The following is a 20,980-nucleotide window of genomic DNA, read 5'->3' on the forward strand; positions in this document are numbered from 1 at the left end:
TCAGGTTCCCAACTATATTTAGCAGCCAACCCAAGAATATAATCTTTGTTTTTGTCTTATTGATTATCATTTTCAAACCCAAAGCTTCACTTGCAAGAATTAGATCATTACTTAATTATATGTTGAACTAACATTATACTGAATATACTTAAAAATACCGAAATTACAATTGCATGTACTAATATGTCACTCCAATTTGAATATATTACTGATTTTAACTTATGTCTAAACTTTTGAGCCACATTCAAATTTAAAAGGTAGAAAGATATGTGCTTGTTTGACGATTACTACTCCAAAAATTTTATTTCCAATTGTCTGTTGAACTTTCAGGCACTCGATTTCAGAAGTTTTAGTTAGTTAATATGAAGTGAATTTGTCAGTCATTTGTCATTTTTATTAGTACTTCTCTCACTACATTTTTGGTCAGACATACGCGAAACATTTGTGTATTTTAATGACTACCCTACTCCTTATTAGTAAATTTGTTTAGATTTTTCTTTGTAAATGCTCGTATACATTCCACAATCTACACTGTTTTTAAAATTCAGTATATAAGTAAATTCGTTCTTTAAGATAGTGCTCTATATCAAATGACACCACTGAAGTGCTTGATTCTAGAGTAGCTGTTTTTTTGTTTTAGTTTATTTTGCAGGATTTTTGTATGCTTCAGAACTTTTAAATACAGTACAGTATACAGAATTTTATTACATAACAGATCAAAATTTCTCCTATATATGTTAGTATATAAGACTTGTCTTAAAGATTGTATTAATTACGTTTTTTTTCTTCTAAATGTGCCTATCTTCTGTTGAAGATAGGCACATCTACTGTTGAAGAGATGTTGGCGACTACATTGACCCATCTGATTTTATTAACTGCAGCTCGAAATAGCTTAGTTGACGTTAGACCAGTCCACTTCCTAAGATTGGTCAGCCAGGATATACGTCTACATCCAGCGCCTCTCTTACCCTCAATCTTGCCTTGTAGAATCAACTGTAGGTATTTATCATTACCCATGATGTGGCCGAAGTAAGCCAATTTTCTGTTTTTTGTGGTGTTAATAATTTCTTTGTATTTTCTTAGCCTCATCTATATTGATACAGATTGATATTGATAAGATAAGTTGCAGAGAATCTTCCTAAGGCTGTTGAAAGAGCTTCTGGCTTTTTCAATACGAGTTTTTATTTCGTAACTGTGATCCCAAGTATCCTTAATATTGCAGCCCAAACAGCATATTTTTCCACTCTTTCTAACGGTGTATCGCCTATTGTAATTTGGGAGTTTATGTTGGTGTTCTTACTAATGATCATTATTTTTGTCGTCTTGCAATTTAGTTTTAAGCCGTATTTGTTACATGCTCCTACAATGTCATCAATCATCTTTTGAACCCCCTGCACTATCTGCCAGCAACACTGTATCATCTGCATATCTAATATTGTTTATAAGTTGGCCATTTACAGCAATCCCATCTTCTTATTAGTCCAACGCCTCTCTAAAGATGTTTTCAGAGTATATGTTAAATAATGCCGGTGGCAATATGCAACCCTGTCTAACTCCTTTTTCGACTGTGAAGATCTCGAACAGTTCATTTTCTAATCGTTACTTTCTGTTGGAGATATAAGTTTGAGATCAGTCTTATATCCTTACCATCGAGTCCTGATATTTTAGGATATCGATTAATTTCCCATGTGGGACTTTATCAAATGACTTCTCGAAATCAATGAAACAACATGCATACACATTGCAGTTGATATCCCTGGCCCTCTGAGTCCAAATTGAACTTTACTCAGTACATTTGGTGTACATGCGCGAGTGAATGATAGAAAGGAGTACTTTAAGTACATGGCTCATCAAACTAATTAATCTATGTTCTTCACATTTTCTACCATTTGGTTTTTTAGGAAGTGGAATGAATATTGATAGTAGCTAGTCTTTTGGTAAGTAACCAGTCTCGTAGATGTTGTTGAATAGTTTCGTAAGAGCTGTGATTTGGTGTGCCTCCAATAGTTTTAAAATTTCACCATGCACCTCATCAGGTACTAGTGATTTCCCATCTTTAATCTGCTTAATGGCCATAGTTACTTCCTCGTTTGTTATTTCTGGGCCGTAGGGATTGTTTATTTCAGTCGGACCTCGTGCTGCATCTTTGAATAATTCTTGCATATATTCTTTTCATCTTCGTAATTTATCTGTAATAGTATTCAAAATCTGGCCTTCATTGTCCACAACTAGGCCTGTATTGCGTTGTTTTCTGATATTTTGTACCTCTTTAATTTTTTTGTGCATGAAATCGTCATGTTTGCGTTGTAGTCAGCCATGCTTCTTTTGCTCCTTTTATCTGCTTTAGTATAGTCTTATGCAACTTTTGTATTTGTTGTCATTTCTACTTTTTAATTTTCTTCGCTCTTCCATTATCTGCAATATTTTATCTGTCATCCATTCTTGCTTCTTTTCTCTTTTTGATTTTAGATATTCATGCGCAATTGTGGTACTAGATATCTTCATTTGATTCCACTGTTCTTCTATGCCTCTAGTAGTGTCTTCAACTATTTTCGCAAAATTCTTATTAATCTCTGTTTTTACTTTTTTCTGGGTTTCATTTTCTTTTAGTAGTCTTATATCTATTTTGGGCCTTATTTTCTTATGAATTATTTTGAGTCGTATGTTGATATTTGCAATCAATAGACTATGATCTGAGAAGACATCTGCGCCTGGATATGTTTTTGTTGAAGTGATAGAATTTCTAAACCTTTTGTTTATGTTGATAAAATCAATTTGGTTTCTTATGATTTTTCCTGAGATATCACCGGGTGCTTTCCATGTATAAAGTCTTCTCGGATGTAATTTAAAAAATGTATTCCTTACAACCATATCCGTCTCTTGGCAGAATTGGATTAGTCTTTCTCCTCTTTTGTTTCTTATGCCAAGACCATATGACCCCACGATATTTTCGACTGTACCTTGTAGTATTTTGGCATTGAAATCGCCCATGATAATAGTAAGTTCATGTTTTTTGATCAGTTTTAGGGAGTCTTCTAGAATCTGATAGAAATTTTCTATTTCTTCTTCAGTGGATTCTGATGTCGGTGCGTAGACCTGAATGATGTTTATATTATAGGGACCAGAGTGAATTTTCAATAGCACAACTCTGTCTGATATGGGCGTAAATCCTATTACTGCTTTGGCTATTTCCCTTTTTACTATTATCGCTACCCCATTTCTGTTTCTTGTTTTGTCGTCTCCAGAATAATAGATATGGTGTTAATCTATAATTCTTATTCCAGAATTTGTCCATCGAACTTCACTGCATCCTAAAATATCTATGTTCAGGCGAGTCATTTCTTGAATAGTATTTGCTGCTTTGCCTGCTTGGTACATTCTTCGAATATTCCACGTACCGATCCTTTTAACTTTTGGGACATTATTGGCTGACCAGGGGATTCTTAGCACCCTCTCCCCACTTAAAGGATGCCCGGGACTAAGGGCCATTTGTTTTGGATTTTCAGCCATTGTGGTGTCCTAGGGATATCCTTACGGATCTTTAATGTGGTAGTCATCCCTTGGCTTTCCACATCTCAACGCCGTTGGCTAATTTAGCTCTTCCGCCTTTGAAGTCAATTTCTCAGCTCCAAGGCAATGAAGTGCCCTAACACATGTTAGTTCTTTCACCCATAGCTGTTGACCAACAAATGGGGGATTACTTTTACCGGTTTTCGTTCGGTCACTTCGCATATCACAACCGGTTAAATCATAATTACCGCCTTTGATTATTCAGTGTCAGACCGGTAAGGAGATTTTTCTCTACTGCTCCGATCCTGTAATGACATAGCTGCTGCCCTATGCCATGCTCTCAGTTGATCCGCGGGTGTTTATTTGGCAAAGCCTTATTCACACCTATCCTACATATCTGTAGGGCGTTCTCTATCAGCCATTGGGACGCGCCGTGTTGAGGTTGAAAACTACCCCCCTCCGAGTGTGTTTTCCAAGAAGTACTGAAGAGCCCCTACTCAATTCAGAACCCCTCCTTCTTGGAAACTACACCGGCACGGTGTTTTTTTTCTATGGCTTGTTATTAGATTATATAGCTAACATCTTTTTGTTATAACTATTTATTACCAAGATCCGTGTTTTTAGAAAAGCCTATAATTTTTTATAATTTATAAATCTTTATATAACTTTAACTATTTGTGTAATTTTTAGACACAGAATTTGGAAGATATAGATGTGATTAGTACACAATCATCGGAAGATTGCTTCAATTTACCTGGTTGTTCGAAGAATCCATGAATTAATGCTTTAAAAAGAAGTTTTTGGGAACATTTAGGATTCCTATTTTATTCTAGATTTGCGTTCATTTAATATTAAATATTTATATCTCATATGTATAATACAAATAGTATAAATTTTTATTATCTGTTTTGTTAGGTTAAATTTTAATTCTCTTGGTTTGTATTTTAAGTTTTTTGCTTTGTTATTAACAAAGTATATTATCGTTGTATTTTCCTTAACTAAAAAAAAGTATTTAAAGAATTGTAAATACTCCAGTTTTTTATGTTTTATTTAATTTGTACAAATAACGGGCCTTCAACTAGGAACTACAAAACTTTGAAGTTGGAAGCAGCCAAATTGTTAAACCGTAATGTGTTAAAGTGGCTATCATTTATTCAACTTATTTTATCAAATCAGTATGGAGAAATATAGTGACCCATTTTACAGTTTTCATAATCCTACTGAGAGGACTATTCGCAGTGTGGTGGAAACAATCAATCAATACCCGTACGTCGAGGAAATGCAAGACTTACCGAAAACATCGCCCCTGCCCGTAAGATAATTGGAACCTTTCACAGACCGAAACTTGGAAAATTTAGCGTGGTAACGTTAACTCGCATAAAATTCAACTAACCTAGAAGCTGAAAATAAACTACCATAGATAAAATCACTTGTGTTTGGTGAATGAGCTCTGGAGCAGTTGGAAACTGACCCTAGTGTTCATTGACAAATCATCATGTTGTGAAGCAACAAGGCTCATTTTTTGGGATGAATGGCTACGTCAAGAAAAAAATTACCAAATTTAGGATGAGACCACTTTAAATGAGATCCAAGAGCGTCCCAGACATCCCGAAAAAGTCATTCTTTGGTGTAGATTTTGAGCTGACGGGGTCGTCGGCCTATATTTCTTTGAGAACGACGTTAGCCAAGGTATCACCGTCAACGGCGATCCCTATTAGTCGACGATAATCCAATTCTTTTCGACTGAATTGGATGATCTGGACACCAACGACATGTGAGTTCAACAAAACAGTGCTACTTGTTACAAATCTCATGCAATATTGGACATTCTGCACGATCGATTCGAGGGCATGGTCGTCTCACGTGGAGGTGATATAAACTGGTCACCGAGTTCGTGCTAGCTTATCGTACATCTTATGTTAATCGCTGGTTCTCATTCTTTCTTGCCTGAGGGGGCCAAGCCCTCATACCCTTTTCAATCTCACCCTTTAAAACTTCAACCTTCAGCGCTCTAGAGTGTGGCTAAAATCCTAACATGCTTGGCAAAAAAAAACACAGGCCTTAGTGAGTCCCCGGAAGTGAGCTGATCCTTAGTTAGGACGACAAATGCATATTTTTACGTACAATGTAAGAACACTGTCATCGAAGGAAAAGTTACTGAAAGTATAAGAGGATTTAAAACATATAAAATAAGACGTTGTGAGTCTTTATGAAGTCAGACAAAAAACGAGAAGAATGTGCATCTATAAAATCAGAGCTTCATTTTTTCTATATGAGAACAAAGAAAAAATGGGCATTAGATTTATGATACATAACATACACACTAAAAATATCCAACAGCTTAAAGGAATTAACCCAAGAATCATACTGTTTACACTGAAACTTAATGATAAAACCAAAATGGCTCCTTTCGTATTAATAAAATAAAGCTGTCATTGTAGTCATGCACAAAAAGGGACATAATATAACGAAGCTGAAGAACTATAGTTCTTCAGCTTCGTTATAAATAGTTATATAGTATACTTATATATAGTTTTTTTATAAGTATACTATGAGTTGTTTATTGAAGATAATAACTATTAAGTTGACACCAAAACTAGACTCCTATCAACTTTGTAAGCAAGCAGGATTTCGAGCTGAATACGGAACAATAGAACATTTGTAAACCGTTAAGTCATTAATTAGAAAAACCATTGAATATAATAGACCCGTGATACTTGTCTTTATCGACTTTAAAAAAGCATTTGACACGGTCAAACAAAGTAAAATGGTTTATGTTATAACACAATATAGAATAGACCACCGATACATATCCCTTATCAAATATATCTCTCAGAGCTATGACAGCTTTGAACAGGCACAGATAATGCTCCAATAGCTCCATACTGCCACAAAAAGAGTGGGTCTTAAAATAAATTTTTCAAAAACATAATTTATAACCAATTTGTTCCAGTCTTCATATCTCAGTTTAAGACAGGCACATTGCAATAGTTGACTCTCACCTTTAAAATTGACCATAAAGACAACATTCATATTTAAGAATTTGAGCCATAAGATAAGAATAAATCGAGACAACCAAACAATAGAGCTGAACTGAAGAATATACCTAGCTTGAGCTACATTTGGAAATATAAAGAATATTTTTAGATCAAAGATTCTGACGTTTCTAAAAAAAAAGTATTTAATCAGTCAAGTGCATTCTGCCAGTGATGGCCTATGGTACAGAAAACTTAAACTCTCATGAACAACAGTGGTGAATAAACTACAAGTTGCGGAAGGAGTAATGGAGAGAATGATGTTGGGGGTTTCTCTATATGATAGAATACTTTATGTTAAAGTACGCAAAAGATCAGTAGTAGCAGTATTATTGAAATAACAACAACAATAAAATGGAACTGACAGGTCATGTAGCAAGAGCAGTTGATGATCGGAGGGCGAAACGAATTTTGAAATAAAGACTTCGCATACAAGCAAAAACAAAAACAGATGTCTGACCCTTGACGAGAGGCGCCAATGATATAAAAATAGGGACTTTAAATTGGATTCAGATGTCGCAAAACGGACTACGTGGAAAAGCATGCAATAGGTCTATGTTTAGCAGTAAACGTTAAAGGCTAGATTATATTGCTGATGAGGAGTTCTTAGGTCGTAGCTCTTTATGAATAAGCCACAAATCACAGCAGCCATCAAAGCCAATATAACACATGCCATCAATCAAATTTAGTCTGATTTATGCGCCAAACTCATAGAAAATTAAATTTCTTTTATTTATAAGTAGGAAAAAATCATAATTCAACTTGGCAGTTTGACCATGGATGGAACAACACTATTTGAGAAGAGATTAAGTATCTGCAAAATATACCAGAACTAAAATTACTAATTGGTCATATCTAACCGTTGTCAGAGCAGCCGTCTCAAAAGTTCGAATAGCTATGATGATTGCCGACCTCCGCCGCGGAGATGGCACTTGAAGAAGAAGAACCGTTGTCAGACCCAAGCATACTTATCCTGCGCTGCATAATCCAGCAAAATGCAATAGTAGAGTTGCATAAAGTACAAAGGCCCGTTTGTGCCCCCACCCGTAGCCTTAAAGATGATGCTGCTTAGAACATAAATGTAAGGAGGATCCCTCTAAAAAGTGCTTTTAGGCTTCTACAATATTTTAAACACAACTGCAAGAAAACGATTCTTGTATCCAAGCAAGCCTGAAAAAAAGCCAAAGTTCAGCCAAACTATATAAATTAAATAAATCTAAATAAAGTTTATTCAATAATCAATCTACAAATTCTATGAGTATTAAAGTTTAAATAGATATAAAGGAGAAAGAAAAAGGGTATACCAAAAAGAAGATACACACACACGCAGTGATCAACCCTGCCCCTAGGAACATGTGTATACCAATGTAAGAATGGGATCCACATGTCCGAAGATCAAACCGGTCACACCTCGCTAGTCGAAGTGGTACCTATCTGACCCCCAGGCTTTTCCACCACCCCTCCTCATCGTGTGACTTACGTGAGGAGGCTTATGATCTGAAATTTACTTAAGATGCCCTGGGTAATAGGACATCCTCGGTTTTTAGTGAATGTGGTTATGCCACCTAACTGTAGGGGTAGCCACATCTAGGCTTTTCTCCCTATTTACTTTACTGACTCAATTGATTTTACTCTAGCTTTACGTCGGGACTTGAGTCCCTAAAAAAAAGAAAAAAGAGCGTGTGTTCCGACCATAGAGCCATCAGCCTGAGCTGATGACTCTATGTCCGGAAAAGAGTGTGTGCTCGGTCACTCAGCCGCCGATTTGGCAAAATAAATTTTGTTCTCCTCGCCGGCTGAGCACCCGAGAGGGGTCCGGCCACCAAGCCCATGCATGCCGCACATGACCTCAGTGCTCGGATTTCGCGAGTAGATCTTTCATTTCGATCTGCCTTAAGGGCCTAGTCCGCGGAGCGGTATATAGAAGGACTGGCGGGCCCCTTCTATATTTGCTATAGAAGGTAAATTTACGTTAAACGGTTTAATGAAAAGTATGAATGTATCAATATTAATTTACGTTATTTAATCAGAAAACACATTTTTTTTTTTTTTTTTTTTGTGGACTTCCTTGTGGCGTCGGGACTATAAAATGCCTGGGCAACAATTCTTTCCTTTTTTCCTTAATCCTATTTGTGTGCGTGTATTGGGGTGTGCATTCCCAAGTGTATAATGCTCTCACACATCCCGGTGTATATTGGACTTATAATTACCTAAAAACCTAAAAACCTAAAAAAGAAAAGCGTACCCTCTCGCCAGAGTTTTTTTTGGTGTGTTTTCTGATTGACTGCATTTCTTTGTTCGTTCTTCTTGCAACCATCTCATTCTTTATTTATTCGTTCGGGTTCTCCCTATATCGAGCTATCTGTTGTTTTGGTCTTCTGTGTACCGTCCTTGTGTTTTCATTGTAGTTAGTCAGCTCTCTTAACATTCTGCTGGGGTGGTTTCTTAGTCCGTTAAAAATTTCATACGCTCTCTCGTCTAGCGTGCGTAGGATTCTTGTTTGTCCTGAGTCTCTATATACATATCTCAAGGGTACGTACCTTGGTATCTTAAGGGCATCTCTGACTATTTGATTTTGAGTAGTCTGTATCTTTTTCCTGTTTGTTTTACAGGTGTGTCCCCACGCAGCGGATGCATATGTTAGGACTGGCAGGATAATACTATTCGCAACCCTGATTTTGGTTTTAAATCGTAGTTTACTTTTCCTTCCAATAAGTGTTGAGAGCTGACTTTTCAACGCTTTGGCTTTGCGTATTTGCTGATTGATGTGCTCAGTGAACGTTAGCTTCTTATCTAGATGTACCCCTAGGTATTTAGCCTGGTTGGTCCAGTCTACTGGGGTGTTTTCGATTGTAATTTCGCGATTTGGTACACTTCTTCTGTGACTAAACATTACAGCCTGTGTTTTATCTGTATTTAGGGCTATTTTCCATTTTATGCACCATCTTTGGAATCTGTTTAGTGCTCTTTGCAGATGATTAGCTGCATGATCCGGGTTTCTCCAGCTAACAGCTATTGCTGTGTCGTCAGCGTAAAGACTCAACAGAGAGTCTGGCTCTTTTGGCGTGTCGGCCGTATAGATGGTGTACAGGTACGGCGACAGCACCGCTCCCTGAGGCACACCCGCCTCCAGGGTCCCGACTTCGGATAGGGTTGCCCCTATTCGAACTCTGAACCTTCTGTTGGCAAGATATGACGCAAGGAGGCATGTCATCGCCTCACTGTAACCAAATTCATTCATTTTATAGATGAGTCCATGGTGCCAGACTCTGTCGAAGGCTTTGCTGACGTCCAGAAAAGCTGTAGCTGTGTACATTTTTTCATTAAATCCTTTGGTGATGAATTCTGTAAGTCGTAGTACCTGTAATTCACAGGAGTGTTCGCTTATGAACCCGAATTGAGCCTCTGGTATGGTTCCTAGCATTTGTGATTCTTCATTGAGTCTTTTTAGTATGACTCTTTCCGCTATCTTGCTTATAGATGATAATAAGCTGATAGGTCTGTAATTTTGCGACAATGTGCCGTTTTTACCAGGTTTTGCAATCATTATTACGTGTGCCTCTTTCCACCTATCTGGGAAATATCGTAGTTTTAGCATGTTGTTTATTATGTTAGTGATATAAACAATAGCTTTTGTTGGTAGATTTTTCAGCGCCCTATTTGTGATGTTGTCGGATCCTGGGGCTTTTTTGGCATTTGTCATTTTTTATAAGTTCCTTTATTTCTTCGGGAGATGTATGTGTAATACCTATTCTGCCCTTTTTCCTTCTAAGTCTTCTCGCTGTTCTTTCTACCTCTTCTTCAAAGTCTATGTCATCGTCGGGGTCTTCGTTGTTTCTACACGCCCTTTCTAGTTCGTCCTTCATGACTTCGGCTTTGTCGATTTCCGTATGGACAATCCCGTTTACTCCGTGTAGGGGAGGTATGGGTTTCTTGTCCTTTCGGAGGATTTTAGATAACTTCCAGAAGGCGGATTTGTTAGGATTTAGCTCATCGATATAGGAGTCCCAGCTTTCATTTCTATGATTTTGAAGTTGTTTTTTCACTTCCCTGTCTAGCTCATTTGCAATCCTTTTGTCTTCTACCGTTCTTGTGCGGTAGGCTTTTCTTCTTTTCCGGTTTTTTCTCTTTGATTAGGTTTTGAAGTTCTATACTTATATCCCTGAATCTTCCTTTTTGTCTTGTGATTGTTTCGGTTTTGGAGCTGGCATCGATAGCATTGTTTATTGCTTGTTCTAGTTTTATTACACTGTCTTCTAGTTCTGTAATATTATTAATTGTTGGGATGTTACCGATGTTCTCGCTCACAATTCTTCTAAAGTTTGGCCAACTTGTTTTCTTTCTGTTGTGGGGCTGCAAATAGTTCAATTCTGTTGCGCCCAGGGTCAGGACGATTATGTTATGTGTCGAATCGCCTTCATTTAGAGAGAGTGTATCTCGTATTGTTGACCCACGTTGTGTAGGATTGCAATGTCGAGATACGTAGGGAGTTCTCCGTGGAAACATGTCGGTTCTGTTGGTCCGATGACATATGTGTTCGGTCTGTTCTCGAGATGGTTGCAGAGATATCTTCCGTTTCGGTTGGTCGTCCTGTCAAACCAATTGGGAGATCTAGCATTTAGGTCTCCAATAATTATAGTTGGCTCTTCTGAGTTCAGTATTAGGCTCAAATCTTCGTTGAAAATCGGATCATGTGGTCTAACGTAAGCTGACACTATTTTTAGTATTTCGTTGTTGGCCTTAAGTCGAATAATTGTGGCTTCCATTGTCACCAGTCCGTCTGGTGTTGGGATGTGCTCGTGTTCGAGTCCCCTTTTGACTAATATAGCTGTTCCTCCTGATAATGCTCTATGATCCGTTCTATAGATATCGTAGCCTGGAAATTTTGTTTTTTTCCTTTCCACTAGTTTGGTTTCTTGAAGGGCTACGATATCGAGCTCTAATCGGTTTAATATTTCATCCAGAAAGTTGATCTTTTTGAATATTCCGCCGGAATTCCATGACCCAATGCGTAGATCTTCGTTTTGGTTTGCTAACATTTTCGGACGGCTTCTCCAAATGTAGTCATCATTTTTGTTGCTTTGTCCATCATGGACATCATTTCCATCATTTTGTTATTATACTCTGTATGGAAGTTTGCGATGAGGGTAGCTGCGTCCTGTACCGACACTTCTTGTGGTTGTGCTGGAGATTCTGAGGTGGTTTCAGCGGATTTTTTCGCTGCTTGTGCGTAGCTGACTCCTTTGTTGATTGGAGCGCTGTTTATGTAGCTGGGCTCGGCTCTTCGTCGATGGCGTCCATCGTATTGATATCGTCATCGGTGTCGATTTCGCTTTTTTCTTCCTCCGACTCGGGCAGATAGGAGTCATCGTCAGAAGATATTACGATTTCTATGTCGTCGATCGCGGGATTAGTCGATTTAATAAATTTATTATATAGCTCGATCGAGCTGTCAACAGAGGGGTTTGATGATTCGGCTAAATCATTCTCTTCTTCTTCTTGTGTTGTCACCTGCGTGACAACACTTTCTGGGGGGGGGGGGGGGAATATCACTCATATTGCCGTAAGGCAGTGAACAAATAGTTCATAAGATATAAGAAAATTCTACTTAGACGACTCTGTTTTTTTTCCACCAACTGACCGCTGTCAGTACGGCTTACTGGGTGCCGTCCCAGGTACCTCGCGGTAGTTCACTCCCTGTATTCACAGTGAGGGACCCTCTTCCTGTTTCTCACACCTCAGGAGCAGGGGCCGTTTCTGTCCGACCTTGTCAAATGTCAAGGCCTTACAGTGTCATCCCTGACGACACACTGAGGTGATCCCGAATTCTTCGCAAACGCGAAGCTATTATAGCCTCCGCGAGGAGCCTATAAAAACAGCTCCTCGACGGTTTAACTAGTAACAACCTCGCATCCGCTTTTCGCTAATATGTAGGACAAGTGCCTATGCCACACTCGGTGTCTTACCCACCGGGAGCTGAAAAGCTCCGTTGACAATAGGTCAGTCGCCCCCACCTAAGCACGCTTCTCTCTTGAGCACGTCCGTACTGTTCGGCTGCTCGAGTCGAACCAAAAAGAAGATAGTGAAAGCTGGAAAAAACTTCGTTTTGTTTAATGGGACACCCTGTATATTTTTTAACTTTAGAAATATACTCCTTATTCTGAACATTTTTTATTAATACTTCTCTATAGCTATTGTGAACCGTCTTTGAGTTATAGTGGTTTTTATATGAAAATTACACTATTCTACCATGTATATAAAGTTCAATATCCTCTAATGTAATTTTAATAAAAGTTTAAATTCCTTAGGAACTTATTAAACATATACAGCATTCATATTTACAGTATAAACTTCCCTTTTTCATTATACAGGGTACTGTCAAAATTGGCATAAAACCGGCATCCTAAATTTTCGCCCAATTCCTTTTTATTTAATGAGAAACCCTGTATATGATTCATTATTTTAGAAAAATATTTTTTTTACTATCGATCTGTATTATTATAGTATTCCCTATACCTATCGCTTGCAGCTTTCAAATAAATTAAATTTGTACATTCTTGTAACAAAAAAATTTTTTTCGCAGACCATGTTGTGTTAATTTACAACTTTCATATTGTAAGTTAAACATTGTACAATTAAAAAGATGCTATTAGGGAAAATGGGCACCAGCTTATTAATGTAATAAATGTTCAAAATGTTACTTATCAACATCCAATCATTTATGGACTCTTTTAATCAGATTTTCATTAGTAGCTCTTGATATTGATTCTCCATCTATTTCGTTTCCGAATATATCACAAACTGGACATAGACGTTAATGATACAGAATTTGGTGTTCGCAAAGACCTAGGAACGCGTGATGCTCTTTTTTTACTTAATATACTGATACAAAGATGCCTGGACGTCAATCAAGATATATACGTATGTTTTATTGACTATAATAAAGCATTCGATAAAGTACGACATAAACAATAATTAATGAATGTCCTGAAATCAAAGAAGATTGACGACCTCAGGATCATATCAAATTTATACTAAGATAGGTGTAGGTAATATGGCCACGTACAGTAATATGACCATCCAACAAATTTCTTACTATTTTTATGTTTAAACGGTAGAGCTCTTGATATTAGCATAATAATACCATTACACATTTAGTGCCGAAATTGATAAACAGATGGTGCCACATTCTCTATACGTCAGAACCATACACCATTGTTGTGAAAACTCGTCATTGCAGAAGGTGGTTATTAATTTCGTAATTTTTAAAAAAATCTTAACTGAATCTAATAGGTAAGTTTTTAATATATTAATTGTACTTACATGTTTTGTATACCTTCAAAATCATGTACATGTTCTTATTTTATTGTATAAATTTTGATTTAATACATTTTTTCTTAGACAAAATATCAAAATACAGTGTTGAGTAATATGGCCAGGTGAAAAGTAGGGTTATATGGCCATGGCCATATTTATCTTACGTGGCCATATTACTCTACAATGCATATTTTGTTTGCTGTATTGATATTATTTCTTTTATTACAGAAATAAAAAGTGCCCCAGTATCAGCGCAGGGGCCTACGAGGCAACTGGACGGAAGAAAATTTGTCAGCAGAAAGAGCGGTGGAAAATGGGACCGCAGTTAACACAGCTAGTCGTACATATCACATCCCAAGGCGGACACTTCGACGATATTTAGAAGAGGGAAAACAAGTAAAGTCTTGTCTAGGGCGAAAGACTATACCTACTTACAAATGCCCAAGAAGCAGAATTAGTTCAACGTATTATCCGTCTTTCGCAAATTGGATATCCACTTACTGCAAGGGTACTTTGTAAGTGTGTATATCGGTTTACAGAACTCAATAATATCCCAAATCCTTGTCAAGAAAGCAAAGGAATAGTTGGTCGTTATTGGCTACGTGGTTTTATGAAGCGCAATCCTTAAATCAGACCTAGGAAAGCACAAAACTTAAATCCGGCTAGGGCACAAAAGCTTAATAAATTTATTGTAAAAGATCATTTTACTAAGCTGGAAGGTATTTTAAGAGAAATGGACATACTTGATAAGCCCGAACGGATATATAATGTAGACGAGAAAGGTTGCAGGTTAACACTTCACCACCAGCAGAAAGTTTTGGCGCAAAAAGGGGCTAAAAGAGTACATGTTGTTGCAAACGAACATGGAGAAAGTGTTACCATTGTTTCTTGTGGTAATGCTCTCGGTACAGCAATCCCTCCAATGGTACTTTTTAAGGGTAAACGTAGTAAGCCAGAATGTGTTGACTCACTACCTCCAGGTGCTGTTGTTCAAATGACTGCAAAAGGTAGCATGAATATTGAAACGTTTTCAGTTTGGCTTCAACACTTTTCAAAATTTAAGGTTGCTGGTCCATGTATTATCATATTTGATGGTGCAAGATATCATTTGGATCACACTATTGTAGAAACTGCCGAAAGATACGAAATTACTCTATACTGTTTACCTAGTAATACTACTCACGAGCTCCAACCAATGGACAAAGCTGTATTTAGAGCCTTTGAATATTACTGGGATGATGAAGTTATGAAATATTATTCTATTCATAGCGATCGTGTTATTACCAAACAGAGATTTGGGGCAATTTTTTCTACAGTTTGGGACAAAACAATGACACCATCTAATATAAAATCGGGGTTTTCTTCAACGGGAATTTATCCATTCAACCCATAAGCTATCCCAGAGATAGCGTTTGCCCCTAGTACTATCACATACCAACATCAGGAAGATAAAGAGAATGTCACATTATCAGAAACTAACGCTTGTAATAAAGCAGATGATTTATCCATGCCATCAACTTCAGGCATTCAACAAAAATATTACCGTTGTCATTCTACTTTGGGATTACAACCGAAAAATAACTCAAAAGAAGTATGTCTGGTCACTGATAGTAGTAACTCTTGTCGTCCCTCTACTTCGGATTTTCAAAAGAAGAATCGCCCGGAAAAACCATTTCTAGACACTGATAGTAGCAACTCTGACTTATCCTTTAGTTTGCATGATTCTAGCAGTGATGAAGTTATTGATTCAGAAGACGATTACAGTGATTTCTCAAACATCCAAAATACTTCATTCACAATTATGCTCGAAACACCTGAAAATGCAGCAATAAAGAACGATAACAAAAAGCCTAGAAAACCAGCTATCAACAGTCGAGCCCAAGTTGTTACTAAAGATTTATTCGGTAGATGTATTGGAAAAAGTGATTCAGAAAATATTGAAGCCAATACGCATACTACAGATGGTAAAAGAGTCTCGTCAATGCTATGAAAATTACCCAATCCAAAAAACAAATTTAAGACCTTGCTTGCTAATAAAATGGGAACAAAAAAACAAGAATCTTGGTTCTGCAAATAATGCAAGGAAGACAGGATGGTAGATATGAGACTGTGTAGCGTATGTAGCACTTATATCCACGAAGAGTGCATGGGTCTCACAGCTAAAGATAAAATTGATACGTTCTTATGCCCTGATTGTGAAAAATAAGACAATATTAAGTTTCTGTACTGTATATGCTTAACATGTAATAAAACTGTTAAAAAATCTGAAACTATTTTATTCTATTTTGTGTTAAGCTTCATAATTAGATATAAAAATTTACTTTCTGTAGAGTGGCCATATTAGCGACACCATGTTGGTAATATGGCCAATAGCAGTATTTTTTTAATTAGTCATAAATATCATATTTTTATCAATTTTTGAAAAATTATACAATAAATATATATTTAGATAACCCATGTAACTGTAATAACAGTTACATTTTAAAAAAATTATATTTGGCCACAAATACGGACAAAAGTTCTTAAGGTGGCCATATTACCTGCACATACCTTATAAACAGTGAGCAAAAGTACGTGTTAACGAACAGCTGTCAGATCAAATTAAAATTAGATGTGGAGTGAGACAGGAATGTGTATTGTCGCCAATTCTTTTTAATGCCTACTCCGAAGAGATCCTGAAAAACGCTCTTGAGGGTAAAACAGCTGGAATAAAGGTAAATGGAGTTCCCATTAACAACATTAGATATGCAGACGAGACTGTGATCTTAGACGAAAATATTGAAGATCTTTAGAGACTGGTGACCAGAATAGCGGAGTATGGAAAAGAGTATGGTTTAACAATGAATGTCAAGAAGACGAACAAGTGGATAAATATGCATATCTGGGAACAATGATTAACTCCACAAATTATTACATTCAGGAGATCAAAATCAGAATAGAAAAGGCTAGAGCAAATTTCAACAACATGAGAAGAGTGCTATGTACAAGGGATATAAAATTGGAACTAAGAGTTAGGTTGGCGAGGTGCTATGTTTTTTCGACTTTATTTTATGGAATGGAATCTTGGACCTTGAATGCGACATCAATGAAAAAACTGGAATCATTCGAGCTGTGGGTGTATAGAAGAATTCTGAAAATATCTTGGACATAGCACGTCACAAACAAAGAGGTTCTGAGAAGGATGAATAAAGAAATAAAAATTTTAAATATAATTAAAACAAGGAAATTGGAATATCTCGGACATATTACACGTGGAGAGAAATACATCTTGCTCCAACTGATTATGCAGGGAAAGATCCAAGGAATGAGAAGCATACGGAGGCGTATAATGTCATGGCTGCGCAACTTGAGAAAGTGGTACAGATGTACATCAAATGAGCTTTTCAGAGCAGCCGTATTAAAAGTCCGAATAGCTGTGATGATTGCCGACCTCCGCCGCGGAGATGTCACTTGAAGAAGATCTATTTCGTTAAGAACTTGAAGGACTTTATTTATTATAGCTTCCTCAGTAGTGACAGGTTCAGAGAATACTTCATTTTAAACATATACCCAAATATAGTAATCTAACGGTGACAACGGGATCTTGGTGACCTGAGAAACGGACCTTTATTAGCTATCCGTCTATCGCTAATAATATTTCATCAAGTAATGTGCCGACTCCTCGAATATTGTGAGCCGGTGCTCTATCTTGTTAATACCAAGCTTTGTTAGCCTTATTATTATATAAAGCGTGCAGGTCTGGTACAGTTACTTGCTGTAAAATGTTGCAGTAAGGCTCTTCGTTTAAATTTTCATATTTTCATAATTTTCACAAAAAACATTAAACGAAAAGAATGCTTGAAATTTTCTTTCCCACGTGAGCTGAGGATTTTCGTCACTGGAAAAATGACTGTTATGGCGGTTAAATATACCATTTTTTGTAAAGTTCGATTCATCACACCAAATAATTTTTTGTATAATCTTGATTTTGGCATTTCATTAAAACCCATTTACAAAATTCTACACGTCTTACATAATCTTTAGGATGTAAATATTCAGCTAGTCTATACGAATAAAGGATCCGATGATATTTTTTACATCATTGTTAGAGTCGATACCTGTAAAAATTGCTGAGATTACCGTAAGGATGAATTTGGATTAGCAGCAAGATATCCCAAGATATCTATTTGTAACTCTTTATTATCGACGTGGGTCCATTTACTTATAAACTTATAAACTGACCAAATGGGAAATAGTTGTTCAACAAACGTTTTACAGTTTTACGATTTGGTCGAGGTTTCTCAGGATATCTCTCAGCAAAAACACGACAAGTTCTGGATACTATTCTGTTCCACTCACTGTAAATTATAATTAAATTTAAAAAATCCTTATTTGTATATCCTAAATGAGCCATTACTATTTTGTCAAGAAAATTAGTCAAATTATTATTATAATTGTCACCCAATAGCATTCAACAAGGTTACTATTAAACATTAGCAATAACTGATATTTTTTTCAGAATATTCCAAGCTATTTGATAAATAAATTTTTTGTGACAAAAATGTATAAAGTTTCTTGAAAAACTCCAAGAGATAGGTATGGGGAGTACTAATACAGATCTATAGTAAAAAATATATTTTTCTAAAAAAATAAATCACATACAGGGTGTCCCATTTGAAAAAAAGAAATTAGGCAAAAATTTAGGATGCCGATTTTATGGCAGTTTTGACAGCACCCTGTATAATGAAAAAGCCAACTTGACAATCTAAACGATAATGCTGTATGTGGTTAATAAGTTCCTAAGAAATTTAAACTTTTAAACAAATTATATTAGAGGATATTGAACTTTATATACATGGTAGAAAAGTGTAATTTTGATAAAAACAATTATAACTTAAAAACGATTTATAATAGCTATAGGGAACTATCAACAAAAAATGTTCAGAATAACAAGAATATCTCTAAAATTAAAAATATACAGGGTGTATTATTAAAAAAAGTTATAAGTAACTTCCGGTATCGCCGGAAGTAACAAATAAATGAAAATATTTTCATTAAATAGGTCACTCTTCAAAACCCCTGCGTTCTAATTTTCATGATTCATTTACCTTTAGTTCTCGAGATATTTCTAGTTGGCCGTTTATGTGCCATACCCTGTATATGTTACGTCCCTGAACACATATTTTTATTTTTGTATTAAGTATTCTTTTATTATTTTTATTTTATATTTTTATTCTATTAGTTACGTGTGTGTATGTTTTATAAGTAACTTCCGGTATCGCCGGAAGTAACAAATAAATGAAAATATTTTCATTAAATAGGTCACTCTTCAAAACCCCTGCGTTCTAATTTTCATGATTCATTTACCTTTAGTTCTCGAGATATTTCTAGTTGGCCGTTTATGTGCCATACCCTGTATATGTTACGTCCCTGAACACATATTTTTATTTTTGTATTAAGTATTCTTTTATTATTTTTATTTTATATTTTTATTCTATTAGTTACGTGTGTGTATGTTTTATAAGTAACTTCCGGTATCGCCGGAAGTAACAAATAAATGAAAATATTTTCATTAAATAGGTCACTCTTCAAAACCCCTGCGTTCTAATTTTCATGATTCATTTACCTTTAGTTCTCGAGATATTTCTAGTTGGCCGTTTATGTGCCATACCCTGTATATGTTACGTCCCTGAACACATATTTTTATTTTTGTATTAAGTATTCTTTTATTATTTTTATTTTATATTTTTATTCTTTTAGTTACGTGTGTGTATGTTTTACATACGTAAACTAATAAGGTCCTGTAGTCATCTCCCCTCATTAAGGGGACCAAGCTTATTCAGCGCGCAAGTATTTAGTGTTGTACAATACAAACCAACGCGAGAAACACTTCAGTTTTGTGAAAATCCACTACCCAGTTTAAACATACGCTGCATATAACACAGTGCACTGGAAGAAGGAGCACAGGTGAACATCATACGTACCGTTATTTGATGTAAATACACACACAATATTAAATTTCATTAATAAATTTTACTTACAACCTATTTAGACATAAAAAATAATACCAGCACTCATTGTAAAAAATATATATTATAAAAAAAATTATAAAACATTGTACACTTGGAGAACTGATTATTCTCATTCTAAAATTATTAAACAATAATTTGTTCCATGGTCGTTCAAATCTCGTCTAAAGTCATTAGAGTCCGTATACCTCAGGAATATATGGCATTTAGTCCCTTTTTATCATAAATAATAGTTGACATATTTTAATATTATGGCATTACAAGCGGTCGCAAATTTCTAACAGATAATCATATAATTTTTTGAACATGGGGTGGTTTATAAGTATATATATATTGTGAATATTATTAAATGTTTCAATATATTGCGATGGGTAGCTCTTTCGGGGCGACAGACTCAGTAAAACACAGGTTGAAATAAAAAAATAAATATATTAATTTAGCATATATACAATAAATAAAATAAAATGAATTCTACGGCTTACATACAATAAATAAAAATGAAGTGAATTCTACGTCCCCGTCTGGGTCCCGCGATGAATAAACTCCCTGGCGAACGTCTATAAAAGAAAAGAAACTAATTATTACTAATAAAGAAATGAAATGGGTGAAGTCGATCACACGCAGACTTATGCTCGCTTTCGCTTCAATTCAGCGGGAGCTCTGAACGCACTCCCAAATAAAATATCCGGCTGTGCAGAACCACGGCAATGTTCAATACACAATACCATTGGGTTCCGCTTGGTTAAGGACAGACTACGATCCTCAATACGGAAATCTCTCTGTCCGGATTCGCTCGCAGGTTCACTACACCGGCGAGTCAGGGAGCCTAGAGCGCTAGCTACAAGACTGTCTAATTCCGCTACTCACACGCCTTAAATAGCCGCTACGAATCCCACTTCGTCGTCTCGTTGTAGAAGTGGATGCGCAAATATCTCACTCCCGCGGTTCGAACTGTTAAACGATCAGAACATCGTTACAAGATTCCTTGGATTATTATTTATTTTTATATTTAATAATGTAAACAATTTTAAAACGTAATATGTATTGAACCGTTTGGTTTTAAAAATATGTTATGCGTGTATTTCCAGTAACAAGTGAATAATTATATTG

The 20,980-nt window shown here is 36.1% G+C and overlaps 2 protein-coding genes across 2 annotated transcripts in view; both read left to right on the forward strand.

Moving 5' to 3' along the window:
* LOC140452329 (membrane-associated tyrosine- and threonine-specific cdc2-inhibitory kinase wee-1.1-like) overlaps positions 1–4,422 on the forward strand; it is a 173,330-nt gene extending 168,908 nt beyond the window's left edge. Inside the window, exon 7 of the mRNA XM_072546515.1 lies at positions 4,201–4,422. Coding sequence (XP_072402616.1) covers positions 4,201–4,287 — 87 coding nt within the window. The 3' untranslated portion in view covers positions 4,288–4,422. The remainder of the gene's footprint in view (positions 1–4,200) is intronic.
* A 10,173-nt stretch (positions 4,423–14,595) lies between these two features.
* LOC140452249 (uncharacterized) lies at positions 14,596–15,255 on the forward strand. Its single transcript, XM_072546388.1, has one exon. It carries the CDS (start codon positions 14,596–14,598, stop codon positions 15,253–15,255), a length of 660 nt encoding a protein of 219 aa, XP_072402489.1.
* The last annotated feature ends 5,725 nt before the right edge of the window (positions 15,256–20,980 follow it).

This window comes from Diabrotica undecimpunctata, chromosome 10 (genome assembly GCF_040954645.1).
Source record: "Diabrotica undecimpunctata isolate CICGRU chromosome 10, icDiaUnde3, whole genome shotgun sequence".
NCBI classification, from domain to species: Eukaryota; Metazoa; Arthropoda; class Insecta; order Coleoptera; family Chrysomelidae; genus Diabrotica; species Diabrotica undecimpunctata.

Bases quoted from the DNA above. Each gene is read 5' to 3' on its own strand.
- LOC140452249 (XM_072546388.1), top strand. From the start codon at position 14,596: ATGGACATACTTGATAAGCCCGAACGGATATATAATGTAGACGAGAAA.